Source organism: Salmo trutta, chromosome 17 (genome assembly GCF_901001165.1).
Source record: "Salmo trutta chromosome 17, fSalTru1.1, whole genome shotgun sequence".
NCBI classification, from domain to species: domain Eukaryota; kingdom Metazoa; phylum Chordata; class Actinopteri; order Salmoniformes; family Salmonidae; genus Salmo; species Salmo trutta.
This window is the reverse complement of record NC_042973.1, coordinates 45482244-45502540: the sequence shown is the minus strand read 5'-3', so window position 1 is coordinate 45502540 and position 20297 is coordinate 45482244. Positions and strand designations below refer to the sequence as shown.

Sequence of the window (20297 nt, the reverse complement as noted above, 5' to 3'; positions counted from 1 at the left end):
ATCCTCTGTATAGAGGGCAGGCATCTCCTCCTCTCGTCTGTGGGTGTTCATCCCGCTCCTAATCTGGGCCATACTTATTGTCTGCCTGACCCACTCTTCTCTCTGCCCGCCCCTCCCTCCCTCTTTTCCTTACCTCTCCCCCCACCACCACCCCTATGACCCCCGCCTGCCGCCTTCGTGGCAACCTGGCCCCTCTTCCTGTGCACAAGTTTGCCCTGCCTGCCTGGCGCTGTGTGAGAGCCTCCAGCGCTGGGCTGCAGTCAGCCAGAGCAGGACAATGCACTGCTGAAAGATCTGAGGAGGGTAGCGGACATGAGCAGCTAATTAACACTGACGTGCAGCTTGCACTTCCGGGTCAAAGGTCACTTCACAATCCGTGATGTCAGCAGGTAAGGCCTCGCAGGAGCCTGTAGGGCAGAGTAGAGCAGCATTTCAACACCTCCCCTGCGTGAACCAACGCTCCCAGAGGCTGAGCATAACCATACACTCCCTTGTGGTTTTGATTTGGGGAAGGAGAACAGACCGTGGCCTGTTCTCCCTAGGCTCTCACGTTACTGCTTCTTCCTCTGAAGTGATGGATCTTGTGGAACAGTCCGCTCACCGATGGACATTCAAAACCTGACCAAAACCGCTGCTACCCCAAAGACACTTTATTACATATTGTGTTATTACATTATTAGATCCAGCTATGTTCTGGAAAGTCTTTATTGAAAAGTGAGGTGAAGTATTTTGTCAGAAAACTAGGGATTTCCAAACATATCGCTCACAACATGTCTTCCGCAGAGCGACAAGAGAGCATGAGAGAATTTGTTTCGATCACTCATCGAAAATAAGTGCTGAAAACACGTTGGCTCACTATTCAAAAAAGCTGTAGGATGAAAAAGAGGAGAGTTTTGGCGCAGGTGCAGACGACTAGCGCTAGCTAACGCTACCTAGCAACAAAAATAATAATATTCCAAATAATATAAATAAGTCATACTGTGTGGGGTAATTGTTATCAGACAAGTTGTGGTGATGACAGGATTTTCACACATTGAGGGGTAATAGGGATTTCCACCAAGTGATGCTGAAACTGGAGCCCTTACCTAGGGAGTTGGAACCTCACTTCAGATATGGCCTTTATTTCTTCGCATAAAAACACCAGGGTCATTTGAGGCTATGCTCGCATACTGTTGCCGATTAGTCAGGCAGCTTTTCCCATTCCCATCTATTCATCTGCTATACAGATGGACAGAAAAAAAAAAAATCAAAGCCACACATGACATTAAGACAATAGCCAGTCTACCAGTCAATAAAGTACATTGCTAGCCCAGCATGGGTGTCCATGTGAGAGACTGAGCCTGCATTAACCTCACAGCTACGCTGTCCTCACTGACCCACACACCCAGTGGAACTGATTTAAATGGCAAACACACTGAGGATGACACACTGAAGCGACACACACACACACACACCACACACGGCTGTGCCACGGTTTCTATGGAAACAGAGAACCACACCTTCTTTGTGGCTCTGCCTGGCGGGCTCTCACCCGATGTGAACCCAGAGGTCACATGACCAGTGTGTCCGCAGTCATAGGCGGATTAGAGGAAGTCTTAGAATTTCTAATGCCATACTCAGGCTGCCACTGTCACCTTGCTGCCTATAGCATAGCAGCTCAGCTCCCTTCGCCCTCAGTCACACTGACAGACACACACACACACACACACGGAACACTACTAGGTCTGGTAATGGTATATCTGCCATGAAAGGAGGAGGTATTAGCTGTTCAATGCTACTAGGAGATACGGAACATTTCAAGTAAACATTTTTTTTAAATGTAGGCTTAAAGGGATACTTCAGGATTTTGGCAATGAGGCCCTTTATCTACTTCCCCAGTCAGATGAACTAGTGGATACAATTTGTATGTCTCTGTGTCCAGTACGAAGGAAGTTAGAGGTAGTTTCGCCGGCCAATGCTAACTAGCGTTAGCGCAATGACTGGAAGTCCATGGGTATCTACTAGCATGCTATCTGACTCTGGGGTACACTGAACAAAAATATAAATGCAACAATGTCAAAGATTTTACTGAGTTACAGTTCATATAAGGAAGACATTTCAGTTGAATGCATTCAGTTGTACAAATGACTAGGTATCCCCTTTCCCCTTTTAAGGAAATCAGTCAATTGAAATAAATCTATGGATTTCGCATGACTGGGAATACAGATGCACAGTTGAAGTTGGAAGTTTACATACACTTAGGTTGGAGTCATTAAAACTTGTTTTTCAACCACTCCACAAATGTCTTGTCAACAAACTATAGTTTTGGCAAGTCGGTTGGGACATCGACTTTGCATCACCGCCTGCCCACAACCGATGTCACAGGAAGGCCAAAAAGATCATCAAGGACAAAACCACCCGAGCCACTGCCTGTTCACCCCGCTACTATCCAGAAGGCGACGTCAGTACAGGTGCATCAAAGCTGGGACCGAGAGACTGAAAAACAGCTTCTATCTCAAGGCCATCAGACTGTTAAACAGCCATCACTAACACAGAGAGGCTGCTGCCTACATACAGACTTGAAATCATTGTCACTTTAATAATGTTTATATATCTTGCATTACTCATCTCATATGTATATACTGTATTCTATACCATCTTGCCTATGCCGCTCGGTCATCGTTCATCCATATATTTATATCTACATATTCCATCCCTTTACTTTGATTTGTGTGTATTAGGTAGTTGTGGAATTGTTATTTATTACTTATTAGATATTACTGCACTGTCGGAACTAGAAGCACAAGCATTTCGCTACACTTGCATTAACATCTGCTAACCATGTGTATGTGACCAACATTTTCAGCTTCCAGGAATTGTGTACAGATCCTTGCGACATGGGGCTGTGCATTATCATGCTGAAATATGAGGTGATGGCTGTGGATGAATGGCACGACAACGGGCCTCAGGATCTCGTCACGGCATCTCTGTGCATTTAAATTGCCATCGATAAAATGCAACTGTTTCTCTTGTTCGTAGCTTATGCCTGCCCATACCATAACCCCAGCGCCACCATGGGGCACTGTGTTTACAACGTTGACATCAGCAAACCCCTCGCCCACACAACGCCATACACGCTGTCAGCCATCTGCCCGGTACAGTTGAAACCGGGATCCATCCGTGATGAACACAATTCTACAGGGTGCCAGTGGCCATCAAAGGTGAGCATTTGCCCACTGAAGTCGGTTACGACGCCGAACTGCAGTCAGGTCAAGACCCTGGTGAGGATGACGAGAACGCAGATGAGATTCCCCGAAATGGTTTCTGACAGTTTGTGCAGAAATTCTTCGGTTGTGCAAACCCACAGTTTCATCAGGTGTCCGGGTGGCTGGTCTCAGAGGATCCCGCAGGTGAAGAAACCAGATGTGGAAGTCCTGGGCTGGCATGGTTACTCGTGGTCTGTGGTTGTGAGGCCGGTTTGACATACTGCCAAATTCTCGAAAACAACGTTGGAGGCGGCTTATGGTAGAGAAATAAACAAATTCTCTGGCATCAGGACATTCCTGCAGTCAGTATTTCAACTGCATGCTTCCTCAAAACTTGAGACATCTGTGGCATTGTGTTATGTGACAAAGCTGCACATTTTAGAGTGGCCTTCTATTCTCCACAGCACAAGGTGCACCTGTGTAATGATCATGCTGTTTAATCCGCTTCTTGATATGCCACACCTGTCAGGTGGATGGATTATCTTGGCAAAGGAGAAATGCTCACTAACAGAGATTTACACAACTACACACAGAATTTGAGAGAAATAAGCTTTTTGAGCATATGGAACATTTCTGTGATCTTCAATTTCAGCTCATGAAGCGTGGGACCAACACTTTACATGTTGCGTTTATATTTTTGTTCAGTGTAGATAAGGGGCCTCTGCCAAAATCCCAAAGTTTCCCTTTAACTTTACAAGTTAAGTTTGCAGACAGACATGCTATGTGGCAAAAGTCTGTTGCACGGCTATCAGAAGTATCTAGGAGTCAAGGTCATGAACTACTGGCTTTGACAATCACCCCCCAAAAACAATTCATTCAGATGATTTCAGTCAGCATTGACCCTGAGACCTAGAGCAGGCCTGCAGTGTGTGTCAAGCCTGGCTGAGCTCTTTGTGGGCGGTGGAAATTACCTCTGTGATCACTAGGCTCAGAGGTAGCAGGGGCCACCGTGGCCTGCTGGGAGTGCTGTCCCTAAGGGGGCGCGGGGTCAGGCCCAGGGTTTGATCCGTACGCCCCAACAAAAGAACCAGGATGTGTCGGAACAAAGGCCCCTTCCTGCTGGAGAGGCTGGGAAATCGCCCCGGTAAAGATCACCCCAGAGCTACACCATAGACCTCCCATCATGCATCCTGTCGGCTGGTTCACTCCCCTTCATGTTCCCGCCCCTCTTGCCAAAATAATAATTTGATTCAGCACTACTCTGACTGAAACATGTTTCTGCCCTCATTGTTGCTCTTTCCTCACGGCCTGCATTGTGAGAAACATTCCACTATCACCAGGAAAACCAAAACCTTTGAAGAGGAAGATATAGGATTAAATCAAGCTAGGAGAGTTACCCTCAAGCACAGGAAGGTTTGCCACTGAGAATGAGAGTTGGGCTCAGGAAGCAAATATAATATAATATCATACTGACTGAGCCAGGTTAAGGTATGAAGACCTAAAACACTACTTCTCTCACAATCATCTGCATAACATTACACCTGGTCAGACTTTCATTGTCAGATGAGTCATACCTATTCAACTGGGGCTTGAGGAGACAAAAGCCCCATGACCTCTCTCTCGCTCTCTCTCTAAGACCAAATGTCCAGGGGCTGATGAAGAACAACACAGGCAGATGGAGGCATGTGGTTGACAGAGAGATTATTAGCTCTGGGAAGGGGGGGGAAGAGAGCCTGTGAAAGGAGGTTGGTGTGTGCCAGCCAGCAGGGAGTTGTGGTGGCCAGACGAGGGTCAGGCAGACTGACACACAATGGCATGATTCCACTGCTCTGGCCCTCTCCAGCCACCCAGGACCTCGGCACAGCTAGCCAGGCTGCATGTCTCTGTCCATCCTACTGGGGAGAATACCAGGGGGATGGAGTTCACAGAGATGAAGTTTACATTCGGTTATGTTTTGTAATTCTAGCCTCTTAAAAAAAAGGTCAATAAAGTGTCTTAGAGGAAGAAATAAAAAAATGTGTCACTGGCACAGCATTAAAAAAGAATGTGAAGAATCATATGACAGGCCTACAGCGAAACTCTTCACTTGCCTCATGAACTACCTCTGAGTCGGACTTCCTAATCTAAATCAGAGATCAGTCATCCCCTCCTGACACTGTAGTACAGGGGAAACTAGAGAAGCAGTGGTTGAAGGGTTAACTGGGCCTGGGAGATATACACAAGTCAGACACAGCGGTGTGGCTGAATGGGGATATGGGTGTGTGATGACATAAGTCTGAAGCTGAGTACACTATTAAGTACATGTCTCCATGGCAGCCTGTAGCATGTCAGGACATGCCACAAGTCTAGGACAGGAGGAGAGGACATGGCTGGGACTGACCCACACCCAACTAATCAGCCGTGTGTCTCAGGCACTCTGTGTCTAACCAAAAACACGGAGTCCCTGTCAGGATTCAGGACAACAAGGCAATGACCTCAATGAGGTACAGAAATGGTAAAAAGCAATAACGGATTAAGAAAATAGAAGCAGTGAATACTCTGTAGAGTGTTTGAGACACACACTAGTAAAGGAAAAATAAAACTAGACTCATTCACACACTTGATAAGCAAGCAAAGCGAGTCACCACACACATTCTGTCATCACCTCCACTGTATGTAAAGCATAAAGTATTTGAGCAACACGGGCAAACTCAGGTACAGTGATCAGTGTCACTGAGGCCATATTATGCAATAGTCTGTCACTCGGCGAAAAGCCTCTAGAGCAGGGGTAGGGGCAACTAGATTCAGCCACGAGCTGATTGTTGTCGGAGTGAATGGTCAAGGGGGTCAGAAAATAAATATAATAATTTAGACACTGTAAATTGACCACAACTAAACCCAAAAAAGAGATTGTTATTTTTAAATAATAGTTTCACACCTTAATTACATTGAGACATGATCACGCCTCATATTTTGTGGGAATACTTGAACAGACTTCCTAAATTAAAAACACATTTTTAGCTGAATTCCAGTTTTTTTAAAAACCCAAATCTACAAATCGGACCTATAGTCACTGTAGCATAACACTGCATAGCACTCATGATATTTAACCCAAGACAAGAGATATACTTACCACGGTGCCCCGAATATTCGAAAACCCTTGACTGTAACCTCAGAGTCCTGCAGGTAAGTACAGTTTGAGAGGAGGGCCTGAACATCGTCAAAATCCTCAGGTCTCAGCTTGGAGACGGAGGGAAAGCGATAGTAATCCTGCTTCACCAGCTCAGCCATGAAGTCCTTGTCAAACGTCAGTTCATGGTTCCCTGCGATCACCACCTTGAATTCATACGGTAGACTCCCTGCAGGAAAGACGGAAACAGAAAGAATTGTTGAATATCAAATCAAAATTTGAAATACGCAGAACACAACAGGTGTAGACCTAACCATGACATTCTTACTTACAAGCCCTTAACCAATAACAGTTCAATGTAAATAGTCCAGGTGGCCATTTGATTAATTGTTCAGTAGTCTTATGGCTTTGGGGTAGAAGCTGTTAAGGAGCCTTTTGGACCTTGACTTGGCACTCCGGTACAGCTTGCCGTGCGGTAGCAGAGAGAACAGTTTATGACTTGGGTGACTGACAATTTTTTTGTCTTTCCTCTGACACCGCCTAGTACATAGGTCCTGGATGTTAGGAAGCTTGGCCCCAGTGATGTTCTGGGCCGTACGCACTCTTCCTCTGTAGCACTTTACGGTCAGATGCTGAGCAGTTTCCATACCAGGCGGTATTGCAACCGGTCAGGATGCTCTCAATGGTGCAGCTATAGAACTTTATGAAGATCTGGGGATCCATGCCAAATCTTTTCAGTCTCTTGAGGGGGAGAAGGTGTTGTCGTGCCCTCTTCACGACTGTCTTGGTGTGTTTGGACCATGATAGTTTGTTGATGATGTGGACACCAAGGAACTTGAAACTCAACCCGCTCCACTACAGCCCCGTCGATGTGAATGGGGGCATGTTCGGCCCTCCTTTTCCTGTAGTCCACGATAAGCTCCTTTGCGTTGCTCAGGTATAGGGCTGTGGTTGTTGTCCTGGCACCACACTGCCAGGTCTCTGACGACCTCCCTATAGGCTGTCTCATCATTGTCGGTGATCAGGCCTACCACTGTTATGTCCTCAGCAAACTTAATGATGGTGTTGGAGTCGTGCTTGGCCACGCAGTCATTGGTTAACAGGGAGTAAGCACACACCCCTGAGGGGTCCCCGTGTTGAGGATCAGTGTGGCAGACGTATTGTTGACTACCCTTACCACCTGGAGGCGGCCCGACAGGAAGTCCAGGATCCAGTTGCAGAGGGAGGTGTTTAGTCCCAGGGTCCTTAGCTTAGTGATGAGCTTTGTAGGCACTATGGTGTTGAACGCTGAGCTTGGATGCCACCTTTCTAACAACTCAGTTCGTCAAATTTCTGCCCTGCTAGAGCTGCCCCAGTGAATTGTAAGTGCTGCTATTGTGAAGTGGAAACATTAGGAGCAACAACGGCTCAGACACGAAGTGGTAGGCCACACAAACTCAGAACGGGACTGCTGAGTGCTGAAGCGCGTAAAAATCGTCTGTCCTCAGTTGCAACACTCACTACCGAGTTCCAACTACCTCTGGACGCAACTTCAGCACAAGAACTGTTCATTGGGAGCTTCATGAAATGGGTTTCCATGGCCGAGCAGCTGTACACAAGCCTAAGATCACCATGCGCAATGCCAAGAGTCAGCTGGAGTGGTGGAAAGCTCACCGCCATTGGACTCCGGAGCAGTGAAAACGTGTTTTCTGGAGTGAGGAATCACCATTCACCATCTGGCAGTCCAAAGGACAAATCTGGGTTTGGCGGAAGCCAAGAGAACGCTACCTGCCCGAATACATACTGCCAACTGTAAAGTTTGGTGAAGGAGGAATAATGGTCTGGGGCTACTTTTCATGGTTCGGGCTAGACCCCTTAGTTCCAGTGAAGGGAAATCTTAAAGCTACAGCATAAATTGACATTCTAGACAATTCTGTGCTTTCAACTTTGTGGCAACAGTTTGGAGAAGGCCCTTTCCTGTTTCAGCATGACAATGCCCCCATGCACAAAGCGAGGTCCATACAGAAACGGTTTGTCGAGATCGGTGTGGGTGAACTTGACTAGCCTGCACAGAGCCCTGACCTCAACCTCATCGAACACCTTTGGGATGAATTGGAATGCCGACTGCGAGCCAGGCCTAATCGCCCAACTTCAGTGCCCGACTTCACTTCCATTCAGCCACGAGAATTAGTAAGTCCCCACAGCTATGTTCTAACATCTAGTATAAAGTGTATATATATTTGCTGAAACAGAAAGTTGTCTTCGAGAGGTTAAGGGAACGGTCCATGAAAGTAAAATGCCACAAATGAAAAGGTGAAGGCTTCTTGACCTCCTCAGATCACAGTAAACATTTCCCCTCTCTTACCAACGAGCAATAACTGCAGATGAAGACCTTAGTTACCCAGTCAACACACATCTATTAAAGTCAACAAAGTGACATTTTAAACATTTTCATTTGACCTTTTAACTTTCTTGGAGATAAAGGTCCTTTATCCCAGTTACTTCATCTATTACCACGCTAAGACAGTTCTGTATAGAGCTCAAATTGAAAGCTCAACTCCATTTTCTCTCGGCTGTAGGCTAAAATGAATTTGAAACTAAGGAGGATGGCAGTGTTTTAATAATGTGTGGCTTTCAAGGAAAATGACTTCTTCCTTTTCGTAGGTTCTTAATCTTAAAATGTTTTATTGCGGTAGTAAATATTAAATAATGTCAAAGCAGACCTGAGAAGACCACATTAGACTAAACACTGTTGTAGTAACTTACAGATATTTACATTTGATCAGATTGCACAAAACAGTGATTAGCCTAGATAGAGGTTACTGTACAGTATGATGAGTGTTACGAAACAGCATTGTGTGTGCATTAAAAAGAGACACTTTACCTAGCCAATCGTTGAATTTCTTGACCTCAGAGGGTAGGCCCAGTTCAGTGAAGTCTCCAGTATGGAGCAGGACGTCCCCATATGGCATCTGGATCCCATCGGTCCTGGAGTGTGTGTCCGACACGCAGACAAAACGTGTATGACTGGAGGGTTTAGGGGTGTCATAGGGAATGGGCTCCACCCTGTCATCGAAGAGGGACAGCAGAATCAGTTTCTTAGCTTCTGTCAAATTATTAAAGCAGCCCTGTGTCAATCAAATAAAAAAATCCCCATGAAATCCATCAGTTTAAGATAAAGATTAGAAAAATAAAAATTGGTGGATTGCGTCTCAATCCAGCGCATCCGCCTATGGTCGGCCTTCCGCATCTACGGTGGAAGGTGGCCAGGCTACATTTGGTGTTTGTCAGACCATGAGACATCTCGAAAAATCAGTTCTCTCACAAAAACGTAGAGTCCGAATGGTTTGACCTACAAAAGTAATGTGAAAAGTGTCCTGAGTTCACTTATATCTCCTAGACATATACAGTTTTGAAGTGTCTGTCCTTCCTTATGATTTCTTTTTTATTGTCTTTTTTGCCATTTCTGAATGTGTTATACATTGCGTTTCTATGGGCTATATTGTAGCCAAAGTTAACATTTTATCCCCCCCAAAAAGTAATATATCTTAAAGGGTCCTAAAATTCAAAATCAAATAACTAATTCCATTTGTTAGCTTAGTAGAAACACACCACCACCCCCCACCCAACGGCTTAGACTTTGAAGTGAAGTTAGTGCAGGTCCCTCTTGCCAGACTGAGGCTGCCAGGCTGTGACTGCGAGGTCATGTGGGATTTGGGGCTGGCAGGGCTAGACAGGTGCCAAACTGTGATGCATGGAATGAAGCTGGCAAATTAGAGATTAGGCTGCTAGCTTCAATGAGTCGCCCGAGGTGTTTTAATGCAAACCTCCACAACATCCAGGATATTATTCAGAACTCCATACTCCTGCCCTGTCAGATATGAATAAATGAGCGTACCTACAGTGCCTCCGGAAAGTATTCAGACCCCTAGACTTTTTCCACATTTTGTTAGTTACAGCCTTATTCTAAAATGAATGAAATAAAACAATTTCCTCAGCAATCTACACACAACACCCCATAATGACAAAGTGAAAACAGGTTTAGAATTATTTTGCAAATGCATTAAATACAGAAAAACAGACATACCTTATTTACATAAGTATTTAGACCTTTTGCTATGAGACTCAAAATTGAGCTCAGCTGAATCTCATTTCCTTTGATCATCCTTGAGATGCTTTTACAAATTGATTGGAGTCCACCTGTGGGAAATTCAATTGATTGAACATGATTTGGAAAGGCACACACCTGTATATATAAAAAGGTCCCACAGTTGACAGTGCATGTCAAAGCAAAAATCAAGCCATGAGGTCGAAGGAATCGTCCGTAGAGCTCCGAGACAGGATTGAGTTGGAGCACAGATCCAGGGAAGGGTATACTCCTCAATGCCATCGGAAGAATCCCGGAACATAATAAGTCTCTTCTTATTATTGGTGTCCTTTAGTAGTAGTTTCTTTGCAGCAATTCAACCATGAAGGCCTGATTCCTCTGAACAGTTGATGTTGAGATGTGTCTGTTACTGGAACTCTGTGAAGCATTTATTTGGTCTGCAATTTCTGAGGCTGGTAACTCTAATGAACTTATCCTCTGCAGCAGGGGTAACTCCGGGTCTTTCTTTCCTGTGGCGGTCCTCATGAGAGCCAGTTTCATCATAGCGCTTGATGGTTTTTCAACTGCACTGTTTTTGAAATGTTCTGTATTGACTGACCTTCATGTCTTAAAGTAATGATGGACTGTTGTTTTTCTTTGCTTATTTGAGCTGTTCTTGCCATTATATGGACTTGGTCTTTTACTAAATAGGGCTATCTTCTGTAAACCACCCCTACGTAGAAACAACATAACTGATTGGCTCAAACGTATTAAGAAGAAATTCCACAAAGGAACATTTAACAAGGCACACCTGTAAATTGAAATGCATTCCAGGTGACTACCTCATGAAGCTGGTTGAGAGAATGCCAAGAGTGTGCAAAGCTGTCAAGGCAAAGGGGGACTTTGAAGAATCTCAAATATATTTTGATTTGTTTAACACTTTTGGTTACTACATCGTTTGGTAGCTGAGCGAGCTGGTGATCATTGTAGTAGTTCTCTGTCGTCCGTAGCTAGTGTTGGTTTTCATTTCAGACCAAACAGCTTTTTTAAAAGCTAAATATCCCAAGGAGGTGTGCTGTTGCTGGGTGAGATAATACCCACAAGGATGGACTCACTTGTGGCCCAAAAACATGAAGCTAGCTTTGAAGTGGGACCGGTACAGTTGGCGTAAGGGAACCGCGGGCAGTCTACTGTATGGGATGCTCATTTCACACCGGAGGACTTCGATGGCTATAACCAGGGGAAGGCAGGATTCTGAATGAGACTCCGACTGAAACCAGGTTCTGTGCCGAGCGTGAATATGAAGCCTGCAACCTCTGTTTCCTACCGACCTCCCGGTACATCGCAAGTGTCAGCAGTGATGGAGATAAACTGGGTAAGTTCAATGTGGTAATAAATTATATCTATACATAATCTAGCGAAGATTTCTAGATTGTTATATCTAGCTAGCTAACGTTCATTATAAGGTTGCTACCTATATACACTAGTAATGTTACAAGTAAGGCTACCCCGCCTGCAATGTTTTTGACGAGCTAACTTAGCCTCTTTCTCTGCTAGCTAGCAAGCTTATCAAATGGTGAATGTTGACACATTGCTGGGATTGAAACATAGGAGCCAGCCAGCCACCTCTCAAACTTTCCCAGAAAAGTTCCATATGCACAAAGCTTATTTCTGTTTACATCCTTGTTAGTGAGCATTTCTCCTTTGCCAAGATAATCCATCCACCTCCTAGGTGTGGCATATCAAGAAGCTGATTAAACAGCATGATCATTACAGGTGCACCTTGTGCTGGGTACAATAAAAGGCCACTTTAAAGTGTGCAGTTTTGTCACACAACAAAATGCCTCAAATTGAGGGAGCGTGCAATTGGCATGCTGACTTCAGGAATGTCCATCAGAGCTGTTGCCAGACAATTGAATGTTCATTTCTCTACTATAAACCGCATCCAACGTTGTTTTAGAGAATTTGGCAGTGCGTCCAACAGGCTTCACAACCGCAGACCACATGTAACCACGCCAACTCAGGACCTCCACATCTGGCTTCTTCACCTGAGGTATAGTCTGAGACCAGCCACACGGACAGCTGATGAAACTGAGGAGTATTTCTGTCTGTCAAAGCCCTTTTGTGGGGAAATAACTAATTCTGATTGGCTGGGCCTGGCTCCCAAGTGGGTGGGCCCATGGCTGCACCCCTGCCCAGTCACATGAAATCCATTGATTACAGCCTAATTAATTTATTTCAATTTCCTTGTATGAACTGAAGCTCAGTAAACTCTGAAATTCTTGCATTTATATATTTTTTAAGTATTGATTAATGTCATTTGCATACCAAAATTGTCGAGAAAAGTTGGCTGGCTAGCTAGGTCAAGTAGCAAGCAACTTAGTTATTTCACTTTTAGCGAGTTTGGTCGTTACATAAGCATCTAAATAATATAACATTATTACAGATACTAGCTATATTATTTAATACTGCCTGTATGCTGTGATAAATGATAGCTTGGCTTTATAAATACTGAACAAAAATATAAAATGCAACATGTAAAGTGTTGGTCCCATGTTTCGTGAGCTGAAATACAATATTTCCATACGTACAAAAAAGCTTCTCAAATTTTGTGCACAAATTTGTTTACATCCTTGTTAGTGAGCATTTATCCTTTGCCAAGATAATCCATCCACCTGACAGGTGTGGCATATCAAGAAGCTGATTAAACAGCATGATCATTACACAGTTGCACCTTGTGCTGGGGATAATAAAAAGGCCAAACTTTGCAGTTGTCACACAACACAATGCCACAGATGTCTCAAGTTGAGGGAGCGTGCAATTTGCATGCTGAATGCCCACCAGAGCTGAATTTATTTCAATTTACTGATTTCCTTATATGAACTGTAACTCAGTAAAATCTTTGAAATTGTTGTATGCTGCATTTATATTTTTGTTCAGTGTACATTACGCGTTAGGCTGATACAGTGCCTTGAGAAAGAACTCACAACCCTTGACATTTTCCACATTTTGTTGTGTTACAGCCTGAATTTAAAATTCAAAAAGCACTCACACATCTGAGCCATCTTTGTTGCAGAAGCATCGTAACAATTGAATAAGATTTGAATAAGATGAGAAAAAAAGATGCGAAAAGCCTAATAAAGCGCAGTGATACTAGCAAGAGCAGTGTGCGTTTCTTCTTTTTACAGCCTGAATTTAAATATAGATTTTGTGTCACTGGCCTACACACAATACCTCATATTATCAAAGTGGAATTATGTTTGACATTTTTACAAATTAATTTCAAATGAAAAGCTGAAATGTCTTGAGTCAAGTATTCAACCCCTTTGTTATGGCAAGCCTAAATAAACTCAGGAGTCACAAGTCACATAAGTTGCATGGACTGTGTGCAATAATAGTGTTTAACATGATTTTTTAATGAGTACCTGATCTCTGTACCCCACACATAGTTATCTGTAAGGTCCCTCAGTCGAGCAGTGAATTTTAAACAGATTCAACCACAAAAGACCAGGGAGATTTTCCAATGCCTCACAAAGAAGAATACACCCAGTTACTACAAAGAAACAGGAGTCCTTCCTAACTCAGTTGCCGTAGAGGAAGGAAACTGCTTATGGACTTCGTCATGGTGACTTTAAAACAGTTAAGAGTTCAATGGCTGTGAGAACTGAGGATGGCTCAACAACATTGTAGTTACTCCACAATACTAACCCAAATGACAGAGTGAAAAGATGAAAGCCTGTACAGAAAAACACATTTCCAAAAACTTCATACAGTTTGCAATAAGGCACTAAAGTAAAACTGCAAGAAATGTGGTCCGAATACAAAGCGTTATGGTTGGGGCAACTCCAACATCATCACGGAGAACCACTCTTAATATTTTTAAGCATGGTAGAGGCTACATCATGTTATGGGTATGCTTGTTATCAGCAAGGACCAGGGTAAAAATAAACAAAATAGAGCTAAGCACAGGAAAAATCATCCTACAGGAAAACCTGGTTCAGTCTGCTTTCCAACAGACACTGTGAGATAAATTCACCTTTCAGCAGGACAAGAACTTAAAACAAGGCCATATATACACTGGAGATGGTTACAAGAATACATTGAAATGTTCCTGAGTGGCCTAGCTGCAGTTGACTTAAATCAGCTTGAAAATCTATGGCAAGACTTGAAAATGTCTGTCTAGCTTTGATCAACAACCAACCTGACAGAGCTTGAAGAATTTTTGAAAGAATCATGTACAAATATTGTACAATCCAGGTGTGCAAAGGTCTTAGACTTACCCAGAAAGACTCACAGCTTTGAAATCGCTGCCAATGGTGATTCTAACATGTATTGACTCAATGGTGTGAATACTTATGTAAATGAGATATTTCTGCCTAGTCTTTTCAATAAATTTGCAAAGATTGCTAAAACATGTTTTCATTTTGTCATGATGGATGATCCTTCTCTACACCTTCGTGTGTAATCTCTGTACCTCCCCAGTCTGAAGTGCCGATCGCATCATCTGCATTGGGACCAACTGGACCGTGTCATAAAGGCACACTAGTGTCATTTCTAATGCCACATACAAGAAGCATTGGTGAGTCATCATCTTATATCTCTGCCCTAGTTACTTTGGATTGGATATTTTGTTGCTTTGTCTTCTCATATGTCACATTTATACTGCTCACCTCACCTCCAGGAAGTTATTGTGAAAAAGCTGTCAATACCAATAATGTATAAATCATAAAACCTGAGAAGATTTAATTTGTGTGCACATACTGAAATATGTCTAGGATGTAAAACAATTCAACACTATGGCACAGTCCTAATTCATTGGAGAAGATGAAGAGATGGACCTGGGTTTGGAGGAGGAGAACATCTATGGCAATAGAGAGGACATGGAGGATGAGGAAGGTGACGTGGTCATTGGGTGACTAGTGGTGTGCATATTTTGAATTGTGAACAACTTTGTTTGCCCTACAGCGTCCGTAAAAATGTCTGACGTTATGTCTGACATTTTATTCACGCTCAAGGAGTCAGGCTTCAGCCAGTCCGTACAAGGAAAATATGTTTGTGTTCCTGTCAACTGATGAAGCTTTTCCAAGTCTGTGTTGGGTTCCAGCATTGTTCCTGTACCCAAGAAAGCAAAGGTACCTGATCTAAATGACTATCATCCCGTAGCACTCACTTGTCATCATGAAGTGCTTTAAGAGGCTAGTTAAGGATCAGACCACCTCTACCTTACCTGACACCCTAGACACACTTCAATTTGCATACCGCCCCAATAGAGCTACAGATGACGCAATCACCATCGCACTGCACACGGCCCTATCCCATCTGGAAAAGAGGAATACCTACATCAGAATGATGTTCATTGGTGTTGAATGCTGAGCTATAGTCATAGTACCCTCCAAGCTCATCACTAAGCTCGGGGCCCTGGGTCTGAACCCCGCCCTGTGCAACTGGGTTCTGGACTTCCTGACGGGCCGCCCCCAGGTGGTGAAGGTAGGAAACAACACCTCTACTTCGCAGATCCGCAACACAGGGGCCCCACAAGGGTGCGTACTCAGCCCCCTCCTGTACCCTGTTCACCCATGACTGCGTGGCCATGCATGCCTCCAACTCAAACATCAAGTTTGCAGACTACACAACAGTAGTAGGCCTCATTACCAACAATGACGAGACAGCCTACAGGGAGTGACGAGACAGCCTACAGGGAGGAGGTGAGGGCCCTTGCGGAGTGGTGCCAGGAAAATAACCTCTCCCTCAATATCAACAAAACGAAGGAGCTGATCGTGGACGGGACCGAAGTGGAGAAGGTGAAAAGCTTCAAGTTCCTCGGCGTACACATCACTGACAATCTGAAATGGTCCACCAACACAGTGTGGTGAAGGTGGCACAATAGCGCTTTATTCAACCTCAGGAGGCTGAAGAAATTTGGCTTGGTTCCTAAGACCCTCACAAACGTACAATTGAGAGCATCCTGCTGGGCTGTATCACCGCCTGGTACGGCAACTGCACCGACCGCAACTGCAGGTCTCTCCAGAGGGGGATGCGGTCTGCCAACGCATTACCGGGGGCACACTGCCTGCCCTCCAGGACACCTACCGCACCTGATGTCACAGGAAAGCCAAAAGGATCATTAAGGACATCAACCACCCAAGCCACGGCCTGTTCACCCCGCTATCATCCAGAAGGCGAGGTCAGTACAGGTGCACCAAAGCTGGGACCGAGAGACTGAAAAACAGCTTTTATCTCAAGGTTATCAGACCGTTAAATATCCGTCACTAGCCAGCTACCACCCCGTTACTCAACCCTGCACCATGCTGTCCTATGTACATAGACTCACTGGTCATTTTAATATTGTTTACATACTGCTTTACTCATTTCATATGTATATAATGTATTCTATTCTACTGTATTTTAGTCAACGCCACTCTGATTATTGCTCTTCCTAATATTTATATATTTCTCAATTCCATTCTTTACTTTTAGATGTGTGTATTCTTGTGATTTGTTAGATACTACTGCACTGTTGGAGCTAGTAACACAAGCATTTTTCTACACCCGCAATAACATCTGCTAAATATGTGTATGTGACCAATAAAATTGGATTTGTAGTCTCTGGACTCTCCGCACCACATCAACAGGCAGAGTAACAGCTCTCAACATCACGCAGATCTGCAGGTCGCGCAACCATGTGAGTGAATAGTCCAGCCAGCCTATGATCGGGAGGGTGCCAGCAGGCAATCTGCTCTTTTCTGCTGCCATTTTGGTGTCAGGTTGTATGCCGACCAAAGTCCTCTGAATGCTCGGCATGATGGGAGTGGCCACCATTCACCGCAGCACAGTCTTCTGTCACCAGCAAAACCACCTTGAGCCAGCAGTCCTCAAGACCTGGGATGTCGAGCAGAGTGGCACCGTCGAAACTCTCCAGGAAATGGGTGGAGATCTGGTCTTGGCAACATATGTGAGTCCCGCCCCCTCCTCTCTCTCAACACAGTGAGTAGTCTTGTGTTAAGTGATACTACTTTTGTCTGAATAAGCCTACGTGTCACATTTCTTTTGGCTGTGTTGTCTAACTGTATGTCTATTTTGCGTTCATACAGCAAAATTCCCTTCTGCTAGCTGAAAGAACAGAGTATTTTTTCAACGGACCATGTATATATATTAAACTGACTGAGATGTTCTGTCTGAATGAACTGACTGGGATGCATCGCCACCATCAACAGACAGGATTGTTTTATCATATTGGTAATATGCTATATCATAATATAATTCAAAGCCTAAACGATTGTCAATACTTGAGTAACAGAAATATAAATTGTCTTTCTCCCTGCCCCTCTCTTTCTCTAGAAAGCTGAATAGCACCTCAGTCCAACACACCTGTATCCAGCACTGAGCCGCTTCCTGTCTGCTAAGGTAGAACTGTAATTTTTCAATTGGGTTTTGTTACACAGTTGTTCCTAAGTACACGCTGCCCTTGTTAACTTCATATTACTGAGCGGAGATAATTGGATAGCTTTAAGCGGAACTTTGAGCCTGTAACAAGTCTACGTTCATTTGACATTGGGCCCCTTTGACACTCCTCACACCAAGTGCTGCACATCTCTGCTGCTGTCGCCAAGATTTCAGAGTGGAACTCAATCATCCATAAAGCAATGTAGAAAAATATATAAAATGATAAATTGCATTTCTAATTTTTTTTTATTGTATATTAACGCTCATTATTATGGGGACTGTGACCACAAATTGGACTGACAGATTGTTTTAAAGACCCATATTTTTACAACTGTTAATAAAAAGGTAAAAATGGGTTTGAATTGTTTTTATGTTAACTTGAAGCCTGTGTAGGGCATGCCCTCCTCATTTGGGAACCTATTTCTTATCCTATTGACTTCAAAAACGCTGGAATTGGCACATGGTTGTACCGCCCCAGATAGCCCCAATTCCAGCTGATGAACTGCCTGCAGGAAACGTGTCTGAACTTTCTAAGAAGACAGGGAAAGAAATGTGCTACTATTGGCAAGGGGAGCGGTATAACATCATTTTGATTTCATTATTGCATTCGATTAGTGAGGGTTCTATTTATAGATTAACTAACTCGTGTTGAGTATGGACTGTCTGCATCATGGGCGTAGTCCTGCCGGTAGGTATTGTAGGCTGTCAGCAGCACATTGACATCCAGGCAGACTGTGGGAAAGGCAGAATGTTGCGTTATACAACCCACTGTCACCATGGACATTGTCTGCCAGTATTTCTGACATCAGACTCCATGGGAATACACCTGTTGCATGAGCACCTACAAGTTATTTTTATGTGGTTAAGCCATTGTTACAAAAGGAAGTGACATTATAGGGTGTATTCTCAGTAGCAAACTAGCTTGCCATATTACCAATCAACCTTCCCCACAAGTGGAGCCGCATCCTGCACTACAAGTTTAGCACCAGCACGTTCTTTGTGCCTTGATTTGTGCTCAAATCAAAACGGGAAAGTGGCCTGCTCTGCCACCACATCGTCTTCATCAGATTCTCCAAAAAAAGTCTGGCCCAGGGGAAACAGAGTTCCTGCTATGTTCGGAGTCGCTGCTTTTGTCTGACATTTCATATCTGGAGGAAGTTTCCTCTGCAGTGATATGCTAGCTGGCAAGGCTAGTTAGCTGGCTAAAAGAGCTAGGCATCTCACATCGGAAGTGCCTCTGTCACTGGCTCTCGTTTTGTTTGGTAGCTAACTCAGCCTACAGTCCTGACAATGATGGGCCCCAGCTGTCAATATGTAAGTCTCCGCTCTCTTTACTTTAAAAAAAAAATCTGCTGGAGGGTTCTGTTTTAGTTGTGGGTTACTACCTGTACTTGCTGTTCTTCACTGTTGTAGAGTTTGCTGGCTAGGCTAAAGTTAACTGGCTGACTAGTTTGCTGGCTAAGATAACTGCATATAACACACTTTGATAACTGGTTTGATTGTGATTGTGTTTTTCAACAACGTTGGTTTACTTTAATGTAGCTGTAAGCTAGGTATTGATAGCAACTGGCTGACTCATGAAGTAGGCTCCCTACCAGCCTAACATTAGCAGGCTAGGTGGCTAGTAACCTTGCAAGCTAATTTGTAACAATAAATTCATAATGTATTTGCTAGTAAGTTGGCTGAACATTCGATTGAAACCAGTAGTCATGGGTGCAAACTATTTGGTTTAATTTGAAGTTCTACATTTGAAGTTATTTTTGGTTAGTGTCTACATTATAGGGAATAGGCTGGCCCTCCATATTACATCACGCCCCAGAAAAACATTTTCCAACATGACTCATAGCTGGGGTTGTGGCTGTCATGGCATTTTCTCAGCCGGTTATTGTCGTGCAAAAGTCTGCCGGTCTCACGGTAACTTACCATGAATTAACATAAACACGTTTAGCACCTCCAGGCCTCCACACATGCACATGCACATCAAATCAAATTTATTTATATAGCCCTTCGTATATCAGCTGAAATCTCAAAGTGCTGTACAGAAACCCAGCCTAAAACCCCAAACAGCAAGCAATGCATGTGAAAGAAGCACGGTGGCTAGGAAAAACTCCCTAGGAAAAACTCCCTAGAAAGGCCAAAAACCTAGGAAGAAACCTAGAGAGGAACCAGGCTATGAGGGGTGGCCAGTCCTCTTCACATCAGTGGCTTGTGTCTTTGGAACATCTACATTTAAAAAAACTATAATAAATCAATTGAATATACACCATCACAATAAATCCATTATTTATTTTAGGTAGGTGTAAAGAAACATTTTCTTCATATTCATAATGTATTTCAAAAGAACAGAATATGAGTTGGCCTACTGTATGTTGTCTGGCTATGCGCCATGCCATAGGCTTGTTCATTTAGCACACAATATATTTAATTTTACCTTTATTTAACTAGGCAAGTCAGTTAAGAACAAATTCTTATTTCCAATGACGGCCTACCCGGC

General features: G+C 43.8%; 1 protein-coding gene across 1 annotated transcript in view; it reads right to left on the bottom strand.

Annotated features, from left to right (window-relative positions):
• Positions 1-20297, bottom strand: part of LOC115152278 (metallophosphoesterase MPPED2-like) — a 46318-nt gene that overhangs the window by 13464 nt on the left and 12557 nt on the right. The window contains exons 3-4 of the mRNA XM_029697005.1: positions 9158-9339; positions 6298-6523 (exon numbers count right to left, since the gene is read on the bottom strand). Of these exons, the coding sequence (XP_029552865.1) occupies positions 6298-6523; positions 9158-9339 (408 nt within the window). The remainder of the gene's footprint in view (positions 1-6297; positions 6524-9157; positions 9340-20297) is intronic.